We start from the raw sequence: 18,786 nt of genomic DNA on the forward strand, positions 1-18,786 counted from the left end.
GCTTTTTTTATAAAGGAAAGGACTGAATAAAACAAAATATGGTTTCTATTTCACCTTACTATGTATTTCGGTCATTATTACTTTTTAAAAATTTAGCCTTAACACAGTGAAGCATTCAGCTTCATTCTGATGTTGTCTGGTTAGACGTGGGATGATTTATTTTTATTACCTTCGACCATAATTATCTACAAGAATTGTAAAAAAACTATACAATTTTTTTATTTATAATTATTAAGTTAGCAAGTTCATCCCATTTACCAGAGTTCCTTGATCCATCTAATATAATTAAATCGTCATCTTTAATCTATACTAATCTATCATAAACTAATATTTACATGTGTGAGAAATGTTACAACAGTACCGTGTTTTCAATTTCATATCAAAAGATGATGATATAAAACCCATTTTCTTAATTCCACAGCCAATGATAATCCTATTATTAATATATTACATGAGCTCAAATAACCAGCCTTCCACAAAGCCCATCTATACAGATGTTAATAACATACACATATGACACCTAAAATACAAAAATAAACCTGTCAATTGGTTTTTTATCTTCTCACACTTAAATGTATTGGCAGTGTTGTATTGCATATGCAATCGATTTACTTGTACACTTTAAAATAATTTGCTAAATAATATAGACTACACAGTAATAAATCCACTTTACTATATTTCCTGATTTCTTCCATGTAAAGTATTTACATTGACACAACTGACTCCTATTCAATTAGAATTGATTCTATGAGTTAAATTATGTACAGTTACATAAATATGTGCTTGTTATATTTACGTAATATAAATCTTATATTGTGGGTGGGGAATAAATATAGAACTTAAATTAGTGACTAAACTCATAGAGTTTGATCATTTCGAAGTTCAACTTCAACAGTTGTCTGTGTTCCTTGTTGTTCAGTAGTTTGTTGCTGAGACCCTTGTTGATCTTGATTTTGTTGTATTCTTGAAGGTAATGGAGCCGTTTGACCTAGAAGTTTAAATATATTAAATAAATTCTTATGTACATATTTATGTTCATCTACCATGCAAAGCAGGGATGATTAGCTAGTATATGTATAGTATTGTATTTCAGAAACAAAAAAGGATGTGGTGTTTAAGTGTATCTGAGTAGGTATTTAAAATAAGATGCTTGAATAACGCCTGGGGATCAAGCTTAATTAAAAAAAATATTAAAGCATAAAAATATATAATGTTGCATATAATAGAAACTTATGTATGTTTATCAGTTTCTTTGTTCGCATATACTATTTATGAACATTTCAAAAATGGATAAGCTATTGTATGAGTTACAATAAAAACTATGCAATATAATAATAAAAAATGCTAACCATATTTATCGTGTATCCCTCTATGTCGCTTCAATGCAAAGCGATCCGCAAATGCAGCAGTACAAATATCACACTTGAAGGGTTTCTCCCCGGAATGCACTTTTGCATGGTTTTTAAGATGGGCCGCCTGACTGAATGCTGAGCCGCATGTTTCACATCTATAACAAAGCAATAAAGAAGTGAAATTAATTATCTAGTATGGTATGGAATTTTTAATTTTCTAGAGTATTGATTAGTATACATTTAGATAACAAATATTAAACATTTAGAAAATATTAATAAATATCTTAAATACTTATTATTAGTAAATATTAATAAGAAAATAATTGCATTCACTTATTACTGATAAACTTGGGCTAGCTCATTATAAAATTATTGTTAAATGGGTTATCGGTTTATCTAAAACAAATATTTTCTATATGAAACTAAGGGTTAATAATTTATCTTATAACCCTAGACGCATTTCAGCATTAATTATATAATCTCATTGCCTGCCTCGTTGGTCTAGTGGCTAGATATAAAGCCGCAGATACCGAAATATTAGGTTCAAATCCCAGTTCAGGCCAATATAAAGTTATTAGATTTTTCTGTCGAATATTCGGTAGCAGCCTGGAGTCCGGAAGTTGGAGGCGTGTACAGTCACGAGCCTCGGAGATCACGTAAAGCCGCTGGTCCTGCGTCTGAACTCTTTCCGGTCATGACAGATTGCCTTCAGATCGGATTATAAGAGTTAGGGAATACATAGTGCACCTGTATTTGCGCACATACTTGTGCACTGTCCTGCGCAGTTAGGTAATCACTATTGAAATAGGCGACCATAGCCGAAATCGGACCGGAGGACGTTATTTTAATCTCATTTATAAATAACTTATTTTATGATCTAATAAAATAGTGACACCGGTAAACACAAATAAAAGATATATTTATACTTACTTGTAAGGTTTCTCGCCTGTGTGTATACGACGATGATTCCATAATGTCGCATGCCTCGCGAAACCTTTATCGCATACCTGCATTATAGAATTATAACTAATGTATTATTTATATCATATAAATAATAATATTACTTTTTATCTTTCATAATATAAATATATATTCCAAAACCATGTTAAGTATTAGTAGAACTTTAGCAAATTCAATATAACTCTAAAGAGTTAATTGATGAAATCCTAAAGCAACATGTTCTTTTAGTGTTCATTTAAATTATCATGTATTAAAAATAATAATAGCTTAACTTAAATTGAAAAAAAGGCAAATTTAATATAATGAATATTCCTAAGTTTCTGCTATTAATTATGATTTTTCAAAAACTTACCTCGCACACATATGGTTTCTCCCCTGAGTGTGTTCTTTCATGATTCTTTAAATGTGGAGACTGTGAAAATTGCATTCCACAAGTTTGACATCTAATAACAAACAAAAACCTTTTAGATAAAATAATGATTGTCAATAACATAAAAACATCAACTACACACATTTAGATGATTTTAAAGTTTTAACTACAGGCTGTGGTCATATTTTATATTAGAAAAATAAATAAAAATTAAATGAAACCAATTAAACAATTCTCAATATAAATTATTCTGATTTATATCTCCTTTTTTATCTTGTTTTTTTTTTTTGTTAACCTGTACATTATAAATGTAATGTTCAGTACTAATTATATTAAAACTATGATATATTCTCGAAATCGAAAAAGCTTTCCCGTTTTTTTTTTGAATTTCATATGACAAGCAAATATCTTGTGTTCAAATAAATATATGCGATTAAAGAAATCATTGTTAAATAATTAGTCATGGTTTATTTAAGACACTTCCATTTTTTGTCATAAATTATTTATGTTAATACTCATGTAAATAAAACCATTAAAATTATAACCATTTATAACCATTAAAACCATTACACATTAATTGGTGATTTTACCTGTATGGTTTTTCTCCTGTGTGTATCCTTGAATGATTTTTAAGATATACAGCCTTGGCAAATGCAATCCCACAAATACCACATTTAAAATTTTTTTCACCAGAATGTAACTTTTTATGAGACCATAATGATGAGTATCTTGAGAATGAGCCACCGCATATGTTACAATGGAATGGTTTGTCCGCATTGGCTTGGTTATTTTTGTTTTTATTTCCACCAACAAAAACTATACCAGAGCCATTGCAATTTTGACATTTTGTTACAGATGCTAAATTTCTTTTTTTCACAGGATGATGTCCTGGTACTGAAAATACAATATATATATATATATATATTTTAATTAATATGGCAGGCAAATTGGCGAATGGGCCACTTGATGGCAAGTGGTAACAACCGCAAATAGATATTGTAAGAAATATGAACCATCACTTAAATCACCTTAGGAATTAAGATGTTATCTTTCTTATAGTACCTGTAGTTTCATTAGTTTTATTGGCAGTACACAGGACTGTTGTTTAACACTATTATATGTAATGATTGGTTGGTATCTACCCAGACACACTTACACAAAAGTTTATGAGGAACTAGTGTCCGCCTACATGTTAGTTAAAGGGGAAGAAGTTACACTGGAGGAGTTGTTACAAAAAGAATGGCCTATGTGCTTCCTCAAAGTACAAGCTTTTTTATACCAAAATTTAATCAAAATCGTTCTAGCCATGAATAACAGAAAAACAGTTACATTTCGTATTTATAATATTAGTATAGATTGTGTAAATTTTAAACAATCAGTTAAAATTATTTCTGCTTTGACATTTCCAGTTTCACCTATTTTTTTAATATTTTATTGAACTATATTCAAGAAGGCTTTAAGTTTTTTGCTCGTAATAGGCCTTTGTGCATAGGACCCTCCAATTATGCCCATCACTCAATCATGAGTTATTCCACCACCAAACAGCAAAACCTTATACTGCTAAATAGCCATTTGTATGGTGAGTGATTATTAAAATATCAATCGCAAAGAATATGAATTAATTTTGCTATTGCACCATAAACTATTTAACAAGCAATCAACATTTCTCATTCTACAAAAAAATAATGTTTTCTGTAGTTTCAGATTATTTTTTCTTACAGGGTTTTTGTTGTTGTTGCTGCTGTTGTTGTTGCTGTTGATTACTTGGTGCTGTTGCTAAAGGATCAGTTGCATTCTGAACTCCGCTGACTCCACCCACTTCAAATTTTACATTATTTTCTGTTGCTACAAATATTTGTGTTGAATTTACTGAAAAATGAAAAAGAACCATCAATATTTAAGTCACTTCTTCTATAAAAGTGTAAAAAAAGTTGTCTACTTTATTATTTCATTAGTTAATTAAATGATAAAAGTTTTTAACTCACTTTGGTTATTTCTTTGTTCTACGGAATCTTGAGCTATGCAGTTTTCACATCTAATTAGTTTAGGTCCTTTTCTTTTGGGATTATTAGCTATTGGTCCTCCACAAGTAATACACTTTTGGACCTTATCAATTATTACTGGTTTAGCTAAAAATATTAATATTTATTTAAAAGTAAATTCAATAATGACAATATTCAAAAAACACTTGATAATTAAATAAAACAATGTAAGAATAACCAATAAAAGTACTGTTGTTTGCCAAATTCAAAATTTGACCATAATGATTATTGGTAATTTGATGAACGCATATATGAATTAGCATGTTTAGAACATTTTTGATAAGTAAATTTTAATTATTTAATGAACTAAATAGTAAAAAATAGAAATAACACTGATAGACGAATTTACTAGTACTAGCAACATAATATATACTAACTAAAACTTTGATGAAACATTTGTCAAATATAATATAAAAGTTTTTTTTTTTTGTATAGTCTTTATAATTAGTATATTACGTACTGTCTTGAATCTGTACATGGTGTTGTTGCTGATCATTTGGATCTGTAGAAAGGATTTGTATATGAGGTGGCATTGTTACTTCATTGGCTGTGCTGACTCCCGTAGCCACGACTGTTATATTGCTATCTGAAAAGTTATAAATCAAATAAGCAAAGTATAAAATGTTTTCATGAAATATTATAAATTAAAATTTTAGATTTTATACAGTAACAGATCTTTTCAGAATTCATGTCATCAGCAAAATATCCATATAATCTGTTTAATACAATATTTATACACTTAAGAATGTAAATAATTGTTATATTATGAATAAATTTAATAATGATTTACCTGCATCTTGTGCATGTATCCTTTTATGAGCATTGAGTAATGTAAGGTGGCCAAACATCAGTCCACAGACATCACATTTAAAACTAATATTTGATATTGTGTTTTGAATACCATTTGGTGCAATTTGCATTTGATTTACAAGGGCATAGTTGTATGAAAATGGCTGAGCTATGTAGCATGTCTTGTCATCACTGGTAGTTAATTGTGCAATGTTCACACCACCAGTGACTCCCCCTGTTCCACCAGCTGCCCCAGTACCAATTTTGCCAATCATATTAACATTAGTTGTATAACAGAATGTTGGAAATTCCTTAAAGATAAAACACACCTCAAATATAAAAGTATAGTGAAAGCATTTATTTTTTGTGTAAAATAATTAAAAAAAATATTTTTTATTGCTATATTCCAAGTTTGTATTTTCTATTCAAGGATACATACCTGTTGTGTTTGTTGTGTCTGTTGTGTTTTCTGTTGAACATTTTCAATATTTTTTCCTTGTGATTTTTGTGGATGCTCTTGGTATTGGAGGGTCGGAACAGAACCGGCTTGTACAGCGTTAGTGGTGAACATTGTAGCTTTATCTCATCACACTATTATAAATAACAAATATTGTCTCACAGTAAACTGTAAATAAAAAATCTTAATACAGTTATATGATGGTTTTGTTGTTTAATGAGAATTAGTTGACAAATTTAAAAGCGCGGCTAATTGTATACGCGAAAGAGAAACTCCCAAAACATACAGTGCGAAGGTAACAGGGAATATTTCTTATCATTCTACTCTACTCGTAAAAAGATCATTCGCCGATGAAAGCAGTGTCTCCGTAAATAGTGTCGATATAATGTAAGAAAAGGATGACGGACTATCTATAGACGCGCTTCAAGTAAACTATAGTCGCCATTGTTAATTTCTTTGCGACTGTTTGATGAATGAAAGGTCAAAAAATCATCAAAGAGCGGCTAAGAAGATGATAAAAGGGGAAAATTATAATATTCTCTTACCTAGATATTAATTAAAAATATTTTTATTACGAAATACAATGAATTCAGAGATATGATTTTATTATTTCTATCTCACTTTGAAATCTTGAATTCTCCATCTCACTGAATAAATGAAATGGCGATACAAATAAAATGGCGGCCAATAACTATAGACAATTAAGATTAAAGATCCAAGTGCGAGCGGTAAAATTAATATTGTGTTTGACTTATTATGCTAGACCCAGATAAACTTAAGCTATTTAAGTATGTATATTACTTATACACAATTTTATTTTTTTAATAGTTTAAGCCAATATAAAGGATATTGACAAACCTAAACTGACTAAATATACCAAATATTTAAAATATTTTAACTCTAATACACTAAATACATATTAAATAAATAATATGATAATAAAAATTGTTTAAAATAATACTTAAAATGAAATGAAACGATGGGTAAAAAATTAATGGCATTCAATAAGGTCCTCTAGACCGATTTCGACCACGGCCGTCAAACTCCTAAAAAAGATTAGCCAACTGCGCAGGAGATGTTATAGTGCACAAGTGTGTGCGCAAACACAGATGCACTCTCTATTCCCTAACTCTCATAATTCGATGGATGGCAATCCGACACGATCGGAAAGAGTTCAGACGCAGGACCATTTGGTCCTGCAACGGCTTTACGTGCTTTCTGAGACACGGGAGTGTACACACTTCCAACTTCCAGACCCCGCGCTGCTACTGAGAATTTTCAGATAGAATACCCCAATAACTTTTTATTAGCCTGACCTGGGATTTGAACGCAGGACCTTCAGATCTGCGGCCTTATAACTAGCCACTAGACCAGCGAGGCAGTCAATAGTACTGTAATATCAAGAAAAGTAAGAAAAGCTGTAAAATTTGCATTTGTTATTAGCATAAATATGAATCTGTCAGACCTTTTTCTTATTTCTCGTTTTTTTTTTGCTATTAAAAAAAGTTTTGAAATGATTGTAATTAAGCTTTAATATATCTCATTTAATTAAATAGATATTATCATTTGGTTTTTGAAGACGTACCGTTGTATATAAAATAATATAAATACGTTTTAATATTTAAATTGTTTGTTTGACATTGTATTTATTATCGAACAGGCTGGTCTTTGCTTTATTATGTTCACTTTATATACATTTTTTTAAATCTACGAATGATGATAAATAGTTCCTTGACTTTTTTTAAATATTCAATTTAATGTAGGTATCGTAAAATCACAAAATGAGTAGGACATTTTTCTAAGCGTACAACCATACATTTAATAATAAATTCAATATTCGCTCTTACAGCGGAGTTTCGTAATAATAATAATAAAGTGAATGCGCGATTGAACGCGCTACGCATCCACTCCTGACAGAAAATATGCAATGAAAGGCAGAATGATATTAAATAATGATTTCATGTTACGTTTCACCAGTCTGAACGGACCTTTATATCTTTTTGATTTCGATAATATAATCTTTATTTTTTGAGTTAGTGATCTAATGAAAATATATGTTTAGGTAGGTACCAAATAGGTAAAAAATGATTGTGTAAAAACAATTGCACAATACGAAACCTTTGTGTGTTTGAAAATTATAAATGGCTGGTCATCTTGACAGGCCATTTTTTTTTTGTTAATGATTTAGGTACTAAATATTTAAACAAAGGTACTAAATAGGTACTAAATGCTGGTAGTATTTTAAAGCTCTGATCTGTCACTTTGTACAGTCATTTTGAGCACGCGATGTAGCGATGAACGTACTTAAAAGTTTTCATAAAAAAAACATAATATACGCTCTTTATCATGTATTTAGAAACATCTGTCATCTGTTTTGAATGTATTGTATAGTGATAGACGAAGCGCAAAAAAGTTGGTAACACTACTAAAAATTTACACACAATTAAGGGGTCTGAATTATTTAGAGAATGGAGGCCCGCATAGAGGGGGGGGCGTCAGAGCGTCACACTCCTCGTTAAGACGGAAAGGGTACCGCTGGTTTTTTAGTGGGTATTCCGATGTTCGGGGCGCACTCGGCGACTTGGACACTAGCGAGCCCCACATACACCCCACTAAAATTAGATTAAAATAATGTAAAGTTATAATACTGCTTCTATTTTAGATTTTATAAAAGAAACTTCAGGCTGCTAACTGAACAGTAAATACTATATAAGTATTATTTAAGTGAATATAAAAATCGTTATCGAGAATTCGATTACATTTTGCCCAAGTCTGCCACGTCCTTAAAATATTACTTTCCATTCTCTAATAACCTAAATTTTTGATTAGTTAAATTTTGTTCGAATTTAAGGCATTCATCAAGATGGTGTTTCAAAAACATCAATAATAATAATGCATTTGTATTAATGTTTCTGATAGTATTCTATTTACATGTGTTAGAAGTACTTATTTATGCACTTCACTTAACATATTTAATAATTACATATTTCTATATTGTATTTGATTTAATAAAAATTTAATCGGTTTCAGAACGTCATTGGTATTGTTTGGTAAAAAAGTTAACAAAATAGTTTTCCCGCTCGTATATAAAAAAAGAGGAACTGAACGATTGTCATCGAATTAACAATATATGATATTTTGTTTTAATTAAATTTAAAATATAAGTTATTATATTAAATATATTAAAATTAACAAATAATAAAATTTATTACTTCTACTGGTGTATTTATTACATGTAATCTTACGCCCTAAATTAGTTCAGCATTAAAAGTAAACATTATAATTACACTAATGGTATTTGGTCATTATAAATGACTGATATGACCTTGGTCATTATAAATTATGTTTTAATAGCTTAAAGCTTGTATTAATATTTTCTTATAAAATATTCAATTATAACGTCAGGATTTTTACTGCTTCTATTTTCTATATCTTCTATTATATGACGTATACAATTGTGCCAATTTTGGCAAGTTTCCGGTTTAATCTTTTCTAAAACATTGTGACTTGGGCACCAAAAGTTCATTATACAGTGAACACGTAAACTATCTTTAAGTTTTTTCAACATATTAAGTACCAAAAAAGATAATGAATGCTTTTTCCAGTAATTTTCGTCGTTGTTAGTACATTCCCAAAGAAAGAGAGTTTTAATAAAATAACTAGAAAGTTGGGTAAAACACTGTACATCCCTGAAATGTTTAATTAGCTTAATTGTACTTTTTAAATTATTTCTATTTTTTAATAATTGTCTTTCTTGATATGGAAATGATAGTCGCCAATTGAAATCATCAACATTTGGTTTGGGGACTACAAAATAGCTAAATATTTTGGAATTTTTAATTTTTGTAAAGTCTACATTTGAGTTAATCGGTGTTGTTGGTAAATCGAACGTAAACGTGGGAACCAAATCAACATCAATAATATCATTATTGTCTTTTATAATTGTTATTGTGGTAGCAGGGCCAGATAATCTCGTGTGTACTTTATATTTATTATTTAAATTTATGATTCTCATTCCATCTTCTAAAGGTAGAGTGTTCAGGGCGACGTCGATCGTGCTCTGCATCCATGCTCGAAACTTTGTCATTGACAACTTATACTCTTTATTACACCATAAGTTAGTTTTTAAAAATCCCTGATCAGCTTTAGCTAATCTTCGAAACTCTGATGGCATTATTATAGCTGTGTAATCATTGGGCGAGTTACTCGCGTCCAATTTAATTTTACCATAATTCACTGGAAATTTTAATATTATATTGATATCGTATTCATTCGGCTTACCAACACGTAACCCATCAAAATAACTGCCCAAAAAATCCAGCTTTGGCTTTAAACTATCAAAAAGCTTGTCATTTCTTCGCATAACATCGATCAATTCTTTCAAAACTGAAAATAATATAGCAGTGTTTTTTTTTCTCTCATTCTTGTTCAATCGTATGTAACGTCTATTAATTTCGTGAAATACAGTCTCACATTTCTTTTTTTTTGCATGGATTTTAGTTTTCGACTTTTGAGGCATTTCTTAGTCTGAAATAATGACACGTAAGATAAGTTTTTCTATCGTATTCATTATATTAAATTAAATATAACGTTAGTACAACGACCAACCAACCAACTGTAACACAAATGTAAATTGGAAATTACTAATATAATAAATAAATAAAAAACAATTTTTAAAGAGAGTGAGGATCATTTGCTAAAATGGATAAGTGATTAACTATAAGAACCAGCCAGATAATAAATAAAGACATATAGATATATAACAAATAAACAATTTACTATTTAACTTTGACAGACAACATATTACATAAAAGGCTGGAAGAAAATGCTGGAAGCATTACCCAAAATCGGAAATCTCATCACTTGAAAGAAAGCTTGCTAGAAAACTGTAGTGGGTTACATAACAATTATATAAAAATCTGTATATCTATATACAATAGTATTTACTGAATAAACATACAATTACAAAGATAATTAAAAAGTGGATCATTAACACAAAACCAATGAACTATTACAGAGGCTTATTAAAGCATTCATGTGAATCCTTAGGGCATAGATAAGTAATTATTGATATATAATAGACATGTTATAACATTACGTACCTACGTTATATTTTGTAAAGCACGCAAAGCACTTTATTACGGTACTATTGCAAAACAGCAGAAAGGATACATTTATTAAAAAAATACACAATTAAGCAAATCTAAGTTTAAACATCTTACTTCGTACAAGCAAGACTTCAAAATGAATTTATAGCATCATTCAGTGAGTCCGGGAATTTATTTAGTGATACCAAACGGGGATTTACCATCCATTGACAGTTATACATATATATATATTTAATGATTTCAAACGGGGATTTACCATCCATTGACAGTTATAGATTGTGGTTGTCTAAGAGTTGGTATACACTTTACAAATTATACCTTATGATATATATTTAGAGAAATCTAGTAAGGCTGTACTAATAATAACCGTCGTACGATTAAGAGCTGGCCTAAAAGGCGGAGTTTTCAACCTACTGACTAGTTATACTGTAAATAAAAACAGGGTTGATTGCCCCTTTCGAACAACACCCGCTCCTTACACTGCGGAGATGCTAATTTTTTTTATGAGTTTGAAGTTACTTGTAATGGAACATTATGTTGCGTTTACATGTACATCTATTAAGCAAAACGTGTAAACATATTCTAGAATTTGAAAATATTCATGTAAGTGCAAAATAATGTTCCGTTATTCTAGAACTTTAAAAATGCGGGGTGAGGAAGTTTCGTTTGAAAGGGGCAACCAAACCCTATAAAAACTAACCTTATCAACCCCAAATTCGAGATGCGAATTTCAAATGCAAACCCAAAATAAAATTTATTTTAATTATTGCTTAATCAAATGGTGAATTAACAGTTCGCAATCATTTAAATTGTTGATAACATTTTATTATCAAAAGTTTTGTAATCGAGACAATAGTTTAGCTGTCCATATATTATAAATATTAATTAATCTTATCATATTTTTAAAATTTTTTTAAAGAAAACAAAGTTAAGCATACTAAGCTATTGATTAGAATTTGTTGCCCACTCTTTTTTGAATTTTTCTATTGCCTCTTGAATGGTCTTAAAATCTGCCGGTTTTATTGCATCATTTGTAGAAGAATCTGTTGCTTCAACAGTATGGTCCGTTTCTGTTTGAAATAATAATTGGTAAATATGTATATATTTATAAAGTTATATTGCATTGTTTAAATTAACTTAAAGTCATACAAACCTGGTTTTCCTTCTTTGTGGGTCACATATGCATGTTCTACAGATATTAGTTTTCTTGTTTTACATAAGTATTTTAAATTTTTTTCAGGTAACTTGTCAAATAAAGGATCTGCACAATGAGGCGATGGATCATCTTCAAAGAACATATATGTTCCTAAAGGATTTTCTATTGTACCTGAAATTTAATATAATATGCAGTGTTTTTCATTATGGTGTAAATTTCGGTTAACATGATCATTTTTAAATAAATAATACTACAATTGGTCCATATTATGCAAAAAAATATTATTACCAGTAAAAAAGGTGTCATCTAGTTGAAAAATTGGATTTTTGGTGTCAATGCCTAATACATGAATATTATTATATTTTTCTAAATTGACACTGTCTTCAAATTCGGCATAAACTAATATTTCTTCTACATCATCTGAAGAGGTTTTTGTGTTATTCATACCTGTATGACTTAAGGTTCAATATGATTTAAATAAATCTGAAAAAAGAAATGTTAATAAAATTACAAATGTTATTTTGAGTAAATTTATTTTTCAAAATAACTAACAAGTATAAATAAAATAATACAAAAACGCCATTGTCAACGAAACAAGTTAAATTTAAGACAAAATGTATTTATTAATTAAATGTGATATTATACTATTTCACAATGACTTTAAATTTTGCTATCCCTTGAATTTTTTTCATTGTTCACACAACCGGAATAGTGTTTTGATAATATAAAGTGACTAATAAAATAATATAATTAATTATAACCCACCAGCCAGGTGAACCGATGACCTTAAGAAGGTGGCGGGCACCAACTGGATGCGGAAGGCGGAGGACAGGGAGCTTTGGCGCACCTTGGGAGAGGCCTATGTTCAGCAGTGGACAATGATTGGCTGTTGATATAATAAAATAATTACATTAAGAGAATTATTAACATTCGAATTTTCAATCCAAGTCTAAGTATATTATTATATGGGTTGGTTAGGTGTTTACCTGGGTTGGCTTTTAATTTCCGCACATTGTTTTGATCTTTTGACAAGTATGTCAAACTTCAAAATCAAGACTAGATGCCTATACCCTGTACATGTTAGCTTGATCTTTTTGACTGTAATGTCTATGGGCAGTGGAGACCATATACTACCAGGTGGCTTACTTAGCAGTCTGCATTCCCTAATCCCTATACAATAATAAAAAAATAAATAATAATAAAATATTTAAATATGGGTGTTATTGTATAAAAGCCGATTTTCTATAAAATACTGCCCAACTGATATTTAAGATATAAATTAAATAACAATTTAACAATCAACTAAAAAAGACTAGTAGGCATCTACTAATAGAAAAGAAACAAACAATTCAATAACTTGTATATTTCTTTCAGTTATTTGTTTCTTACAATTACTAAGTTTTTTAAAACAGTCAAAAATATTAGTATGTTATTCCTAACCCCTACGTGAAGTGAGCCTCCGCCTTGCAGTCATACAATTTTATTATAACGTTCACATATAACAATATTTGACGTTTTTAATGCAGTATTGTTCTGAATTTAAAACATCTCTTTGCAACAATAAGCTTTATTCAAGATTATAAAATAGAAAAGAATATGCTTTATTGTACACCAAAAGAGTTACAGAACCATTTTAAACATAAACACAAAAGAAACGGAAACTATTTTGTACAAAAGGCGGTCTTATCACTAAAAGAGCGATCTCTTTCAGACAACCTTTGGGTGAAGGACATGAAATAAATAAATAAATAAAGCGGTAAGGAGGTGTACTAATCATCTCAATTTTTTATTTTTAAATGAATATAAATATATATGTACACAGTACTATAGCTAAATATACATACATATAAATAAATAATATATACATACATAATATATAAAACAAAACATTAAAAAAAATGTTATTATGATAATTATAATAATAAATAGCAATAAAGTGCGGCAGACAATAAAACAACACTCCCTGATAATTATAAAGATAAATAATATGCCTTGAGTCGGATTTTAAATGTGTAAACCCTACTGGTGGTAGGGCTTTGTGCAAGCTCGTCTGGGTAGGTACCACCCACTCATCAGATATTCTACCGCAAAACAGCAATACTTGATATTGTTGTGTTCCGGTTTGAAGGGTGAGTGAGCCAGTGTAATTACAGGCACAAGGGACATAAAATCTTAGTTCCCAAGGTTGGTGGCGCATTGGGTATAAGCGATGGTTGACATTTCTTAGAATGCCAATGTCTAAGGGCGTTTGGTGACCACTTACCATCAGGTGGCCCATATGCTCGTCCACCTTCCTATTCTATAAAAAAAAAAAAAAGTGTTAATAGTTTGAGATTGTCTTAAGTGGAGTGGTAAAGAATTCCATAGGCGAACTGCTTGGACAGAGAAAGAATTGGTATGAAAAGAAGAAGAGTGAGAAGGAATTTTAAGAATTAGATTATCGTCAGATCGTAGAGTGCGGCCGTGCGAGTCCTTAAGGAATTCAAAACGGTGTTTAAGATAGTGCGGAGATTGGGAGCCACTCGAGTTTTTTGCGAAATTCAGAAATGTGGTCATATATCGTTGATTATCGTTATTAATTAAAATCGATGTATCTCATTTAAAAATTACCTTTTGACTTAATGTGGTCAGAGAATATATTGAGAATTGGCAAAAAATAATTAATGGGAATTAATTATGGTGCTATTGACACGTCGCTGAAACTAGCCGACAGATGACATTCCTGAGCCTAAACTTTTCTACGCGACTGTACTGTACTTTATTAATTTTATTTTAAGCATTTTTTTTTAATTTTTCCTGCGGTAAAGGGAGCGCGTTTAAAATGAAATTGTAAAAAACTATATTTAAAATTTCTGTGCCGCATTTTTGTGATTATTATTTCTTTAAGGTACCTTTAATTAACTAGCATATAAAATTTCAAGTTTCTAAGTCAACGCGTTCAAGAGTTATATGCTTATTGCCCATGATCAATAGGCCGCGCTCCCTTTACGTCAGAAAATGTAAAAAAAACTATATTTAAAATTTCTGCGCCGCATTTTTGTGGTTATTATCTCTTTTGGGTATCCTTAATTGACTTGTATATAAAATTACAAGTTTCTAAGTCAACACGTTCAAGAGTTATATGCTTATTGCCCATGATCAATAGGCCGCGCTCCCTTTACGTCAGAAAATGTAAAAAAATTATATTTAAAGTTTAGGCTCAGGAATGTCATCTGTCGGCTAGTTTCAGCGACGTCTATTGACCAGCAACCAATTTACGTGATATTAAATAATAATACAAAGAGCCTTGCATCTGAGAACTGGCTGATTGCGTCCTAAGCTGACAAGCAACCCAGAGCATTTTGGCAAGATGCTATCACAGTCGGATGAATTATTGAAATATTATTTTTAGACTGGTTTTAATATATAAATATGCCAATTGAAATTCAAATTTCATTTCAATTTTTACCAAATTTGTATTTGAATAATGAATATGAATAGTCTCTTTATTAATTTCTGTCTCCCTATACCCCATTATTGTCTTGGTTATCATACTTATCAGTTATTGATTTTTAATTAGTTCTTCAACAAAGTTTTGTTTATATGTACTATCTTTATCTATATTCAACTTTGTTCATGTATAATATCTTTGTCATTCTTAGACCAACACAATTACCATATTCACCACATAATATTTTTTTCTGTACTTTACATTTAACTTGTACAAACATAAACTAACGAAAATATGAAATATTATCGTGGATTTTGTGTGGGTAGCCCATTAAGCACCTCAAGAAAGGAATGCTGTTATCGAAATTTTTATTTGACTAAACTAATAAAAATCTCTAACCATGGCAATAATTTACATACAGCTGCTATTATGGATTCATTCTGTATATGTAAACATAGGTACTTTTCGATATTATTGTGATAATATAGTATGATGCAAAAGTCGGAAGTACAATGTAAATAAACAAACAAAACGTTCCTCTTAAAATTTTTGAACACAAAAAAATAATATTGTAAAAAATATCTATTTACCTAAACCCTTAATTGTATCACCTATGTAATTTTCTTAAAGAAACAAAATATTAATCATAAATAAAACTATTTTATTGCATATCACATCCACATTCACGATCGCGGCATTTATGAAACTTTTTCCGAATGGTAACATCATGAGAACTTTCCAGAATCTATACAAAGAAAATAAATGCGTACATCATTTAACACGACGTTATTAATAATATTGTAATAAAACAATTTCAACAGCAAAAATATGACGAAAGATTATGCAATAAACACATCGGAGTAAAGTCTTCGCCTCCCAGGGAATCCGTTATTTCTGTCCTCCAGGAGGCTGTAGCGGTTGGCCACGTTCTTTTCCGCGTAGTTTTATTCCAATTGCCCTCTCAATTTTACCCAGGACAATATTATTTGGAATACCGCGACCAGCTTCGTAATCGTTTACAATTTGAGGCTTTTCACATATTTTTGTTGCTAGATCTTTTTGACTCATGCCTTTAGCCTGTCTACCTTGCATTATAAGTTTCCCTAAATCAAGGGGTATTTTCTCATGTCGAAGTTCCTCAGTCTCTCTGTCGAGTTTAGCAGTATTTTTTGTTGTAACATGTTGTTTATTAGTTCCAGCACCAAATTTCTGTTGAGTATCCACTGGTAAACCTTGACGACGCGCAGCGTTAACGGCTTGTTCAGTTTTTAGTGCCGATGCCTTTGGAGGTTTTTTTCGAAGAATTGTTACAGTATCCCAATCAGACATTTTTAAAAAAGTATGTAAACTGCTGATCTAATGACGAAATAACCAAAATTTTATTAACAGTATTCTTTTCTATAACAAAATGTGCAAATACACAGATTATATTAAACGTTAACGATACCACAGATTATGTACAGTAAAAAAAAATGATACAGACAAAACTAGATAAGTACGTGCCTGCACGTGATTATCTGAATTAATATCTTAGTTAAATAAAAATATCATCTAACTTAGAATATTTTAAAATTCTATAATAATTTCTTAGCTTATATGTTTGTAATTAATTTGTATAAAATTAATTTAACATTAACGAAGCGAAGCGAATTCTTATTTAACATTTGTGTTATTAGGAAGATGGGGAATTTTTTATGATCTTCAAAAACCATATTTAAAATATAAAAAATACTGGCAATTTTTTTTTACGATATCTGCAAAATTGAATTTTTAACAATTTTTTAAAGTTATGAGATCTTAAATTCTTTTCTGAAGCGACCGATCGACGCGTGACGTCACATCGCCCAACGTCGCTAGCTCGCCCATACAATTTCGCCTGTATTTTCGCGTTATTCTTGATTTTATTTCTATTATATGTTTTATATAATAACGTTTATATATTTATTATACAGCACTTTACCATACTAATTCAACCAATAGAACTCAGGAAAAATACTTTTTCCATATATATATTATCAACAAAAACAAGTATATAGATATTTTTGTGATGAGCATTTTAATGTAAGTACCTTAGTAGTAAAATTTGTCGTATTTATAAGTTTTTAGTTTGAGGATCAAACATTTAATTTTTACAGACTACTTATAGGTATTCGTTTAATATAAGCATAATCCAGAATGTTCGTAATATGGCCTTGATACGTTGAATACCGATAGTGTTGTCATAAGAGTTTGTATCGATGAAAGATGCATTTCAACGTTAATCTTAAGTTTATTGTTAATCTTGAAGATGATTTGTGAACAACGCCGTATCGCCAATGGTAATAATAATAAATATATAATAAGTTGAAAAATTCAATGACTGTGACCCATTTTAATTGTTTCTTAGCATATTATGTTTCTTTGAAAGTCAAATACCTAGTCTAATATAATACGTACGATACAAATGAAATCAAATAATTCTTTATTCAAATAGACTTATAAAGGCACTTTTCTTCTAGTTTATCTGACCGACGGGCTGAAGCAGTTGAGTCTAAGAGACCACCTCTTGGACTCAACTACAACAAATTAGCAATTAATCTGGGCATAGAAAAAGCCTTTTATAGGTTTTCAACGCCATTTTTAAAGCATTTCCTGCTTCACACAGCCCCTCTGTGGAACCATATTGCCCGGCGTTTTTTTCAAACCGTTATGACATAAAAACCTTCAAGAAAAGAGCCTACTCATTCCTTAAAGGCCGGCAACGCGCCTGCAAGTACTTCGGTGTTGCAGGTATCCTTGGACAAAATAAAAGTACGGACTTATTGCCGATCAGTTATGATCAATCTGCATTAACAACAGATAATACAAACAATAATAATAAGCGCACTAATATATTTCGTGATTTGTGAAAGAATTCGCAATCATAAATTCGACTTTCGGTACATTATCTGTTAATCTACGGTAAAATACTGCTCTTATTTTAGCATAAAATAATATATAAATAATCGTTTTAAAATATTATTATAAGTGGAAGAACGTATGTGGGGCGTCAAATCACAAAGAATAAATAAATATGGAATTATCAATGCGCGTATCGCAAAAGAGTCGCCCGCAATAAGGATTGGGTGAAGTGACGTCACAGT

The 18,786-nt window shown here is 30.2% G+C and overlaps 3 protein-coding genes and 1 long non-coding RNA gene across 5 annotated transcripts; all 4 read right to left on the reverse strand.

Annotated features, from left to right (window-relative positions):
- Window positions 1-39: 39 nt before the first annotated feature.
- Window positions 40-6,649, reverse strand: LOC126779519 (zinc finger protein 235-like). Of its 2 annotated transcripts, none has more exons than XM_050503573.1 (11): window positions 6,516-6,649; window positions 5,953-6,138; window positions 5,515-5,824; window positions 5,185-5,310; window positions 4,668-4,811; window positions 4,402-4,551; window positions 3,273-3,576; window positions 2,665-2,755; window positions 2,283-2,359; window positions 1,350-1,507; window positions 40-988 (listed from the first exon to the last, which is right to left on the reverse strand). In XM_050503573.1, exons 2-11 carry the CDS (start codon window positions 6,082-6,084, stop codon window positions 858-860), a joined length of 1,623 nt encoding a protein of 540 aa, XP_050359530.1. In that variant the 5' UTR covers window positions 6,085-6,138; window positions 6,516-6,649; the 3' UTR covers window positions 40-857. The 2 variants fall into 2 exon arrangements, with proteins under 2 accessions (XP_050359530.1, XP_050359539.1); XM_050503582.1 differs by lacking the exon at window positions 6,516-6,649 and adding an exon at window positions 6,257-6,406.
- Window positions 6,650-9,176: 2,527 nt separating this feature from the next.
- LOC126779573 (cyclic GMP-AMP synthase-like receptor) lies at window positions 9,177-12,134 on the reverse strand. Its single transcript, XM_050503686.1, has 2 exons — window positions 12,017-12,134; window positions 9,177-10,497 (listed from the first exon to the last, which is right to left on the reverse strand). The coding sequence occupies exon 2, from the start codon at window positions 10,487-10,489 to the stop codon at window positions 9,338-9,340; it is 1,152 nt and encodes a 383-aa protein (XP_050359643.1). The 5' UTR covers window positions 10,490-10,497; window positions 12,017-12,134; the 3' UTR covers window positions 9,177-9,337.
- Window positions 12,135-12,313: 179 nt separating this feature from the next.
- LOC126779778 (uncharacterized) lies at window positions 12,314-13,283 on the reverse strand. The gene is made up of 4 exons (XR_007670401.1): window positions 13,221-13,283; window positions 13,000-13,120; window positions 12,682-12,717; window positions 12,314-12,405 (listed from the first exon to the last, which is right to left on the reverse strand). It is a non-coding gene; the product is annotated as an uncharacterized LOC126779778 (long non-coding RNA).
- A 3,021-nt stretch (window positions 13,284-16,304) lies between these two features.
- Window positions 16,305-17,097, reverse strand: LOC126779750 (endothelial differentiation-related factor 1 homolog). The gene has a single exon (XM_050503896.1). The coding sequence runs from the start codon at window positions 16,991-16,993 to the stop codon at window positions 16,553-16,555; it is 441 nt and encodes a 146-aa protein (XP_050359853.1). The 5' UTR covers window positions 16,994-17,097; the 3' UTR covers window positions 16,305-16,552.
- Window positions 17,098-18,786: the final 1,689 nt, after the last annotated feature.

The sequence above is a fragment of the Nymphalis io genome, chromosome 2 (genome assembly GCF_905147045.1).
Source record: "Nymphalis io chromosome 2, ilAglIoxx1.1, whole genome shotgun sequence".
Taxonomy (NCBI): domain Eukaryota; kingdom Metazoa; phylum Arthropoda; class Insecta; order Lepidoptera; family Nymphalidae; genus Nymphalis; species Nymphalis io.

Coding starts and splice junctions, on each gene's coding strand:
- LOC126779519 (XM_050503573.1), bottom strand. CDS start 6,084: ATGTTCACCACTAACGCTGTACAAGCCGGTTCTGTTCCGACCCTCCAA. Junction 5,311..5,514: donor GATACATGCACAAGATGCAG/GTAAATCATTAT, acceptor ATAACTTTTCAG/ATAGCAATATAACAGTCGTG. Junction 2,360..2,664: donor AGAAACCATATGTGTGCGAG/GTAAGTTTTTGA, acceptor TCTATAATGCAG/GTATGCGATAAAGGTTTCGC.
- LOC126779573 (XM_050503686.1), bottom strand. CDS start 10,489: ATGCCTCAAAAGTCGAAAACTAAAATCCATGCAAAAAAAAAGAAATGT.
- LOC126779750 (XM_050503896.1), bottom strand. CDS start 16,993: ATGTCTGATTGGGATACTGTAACAATTCTTCGAAAAAAACCTCCAAAG.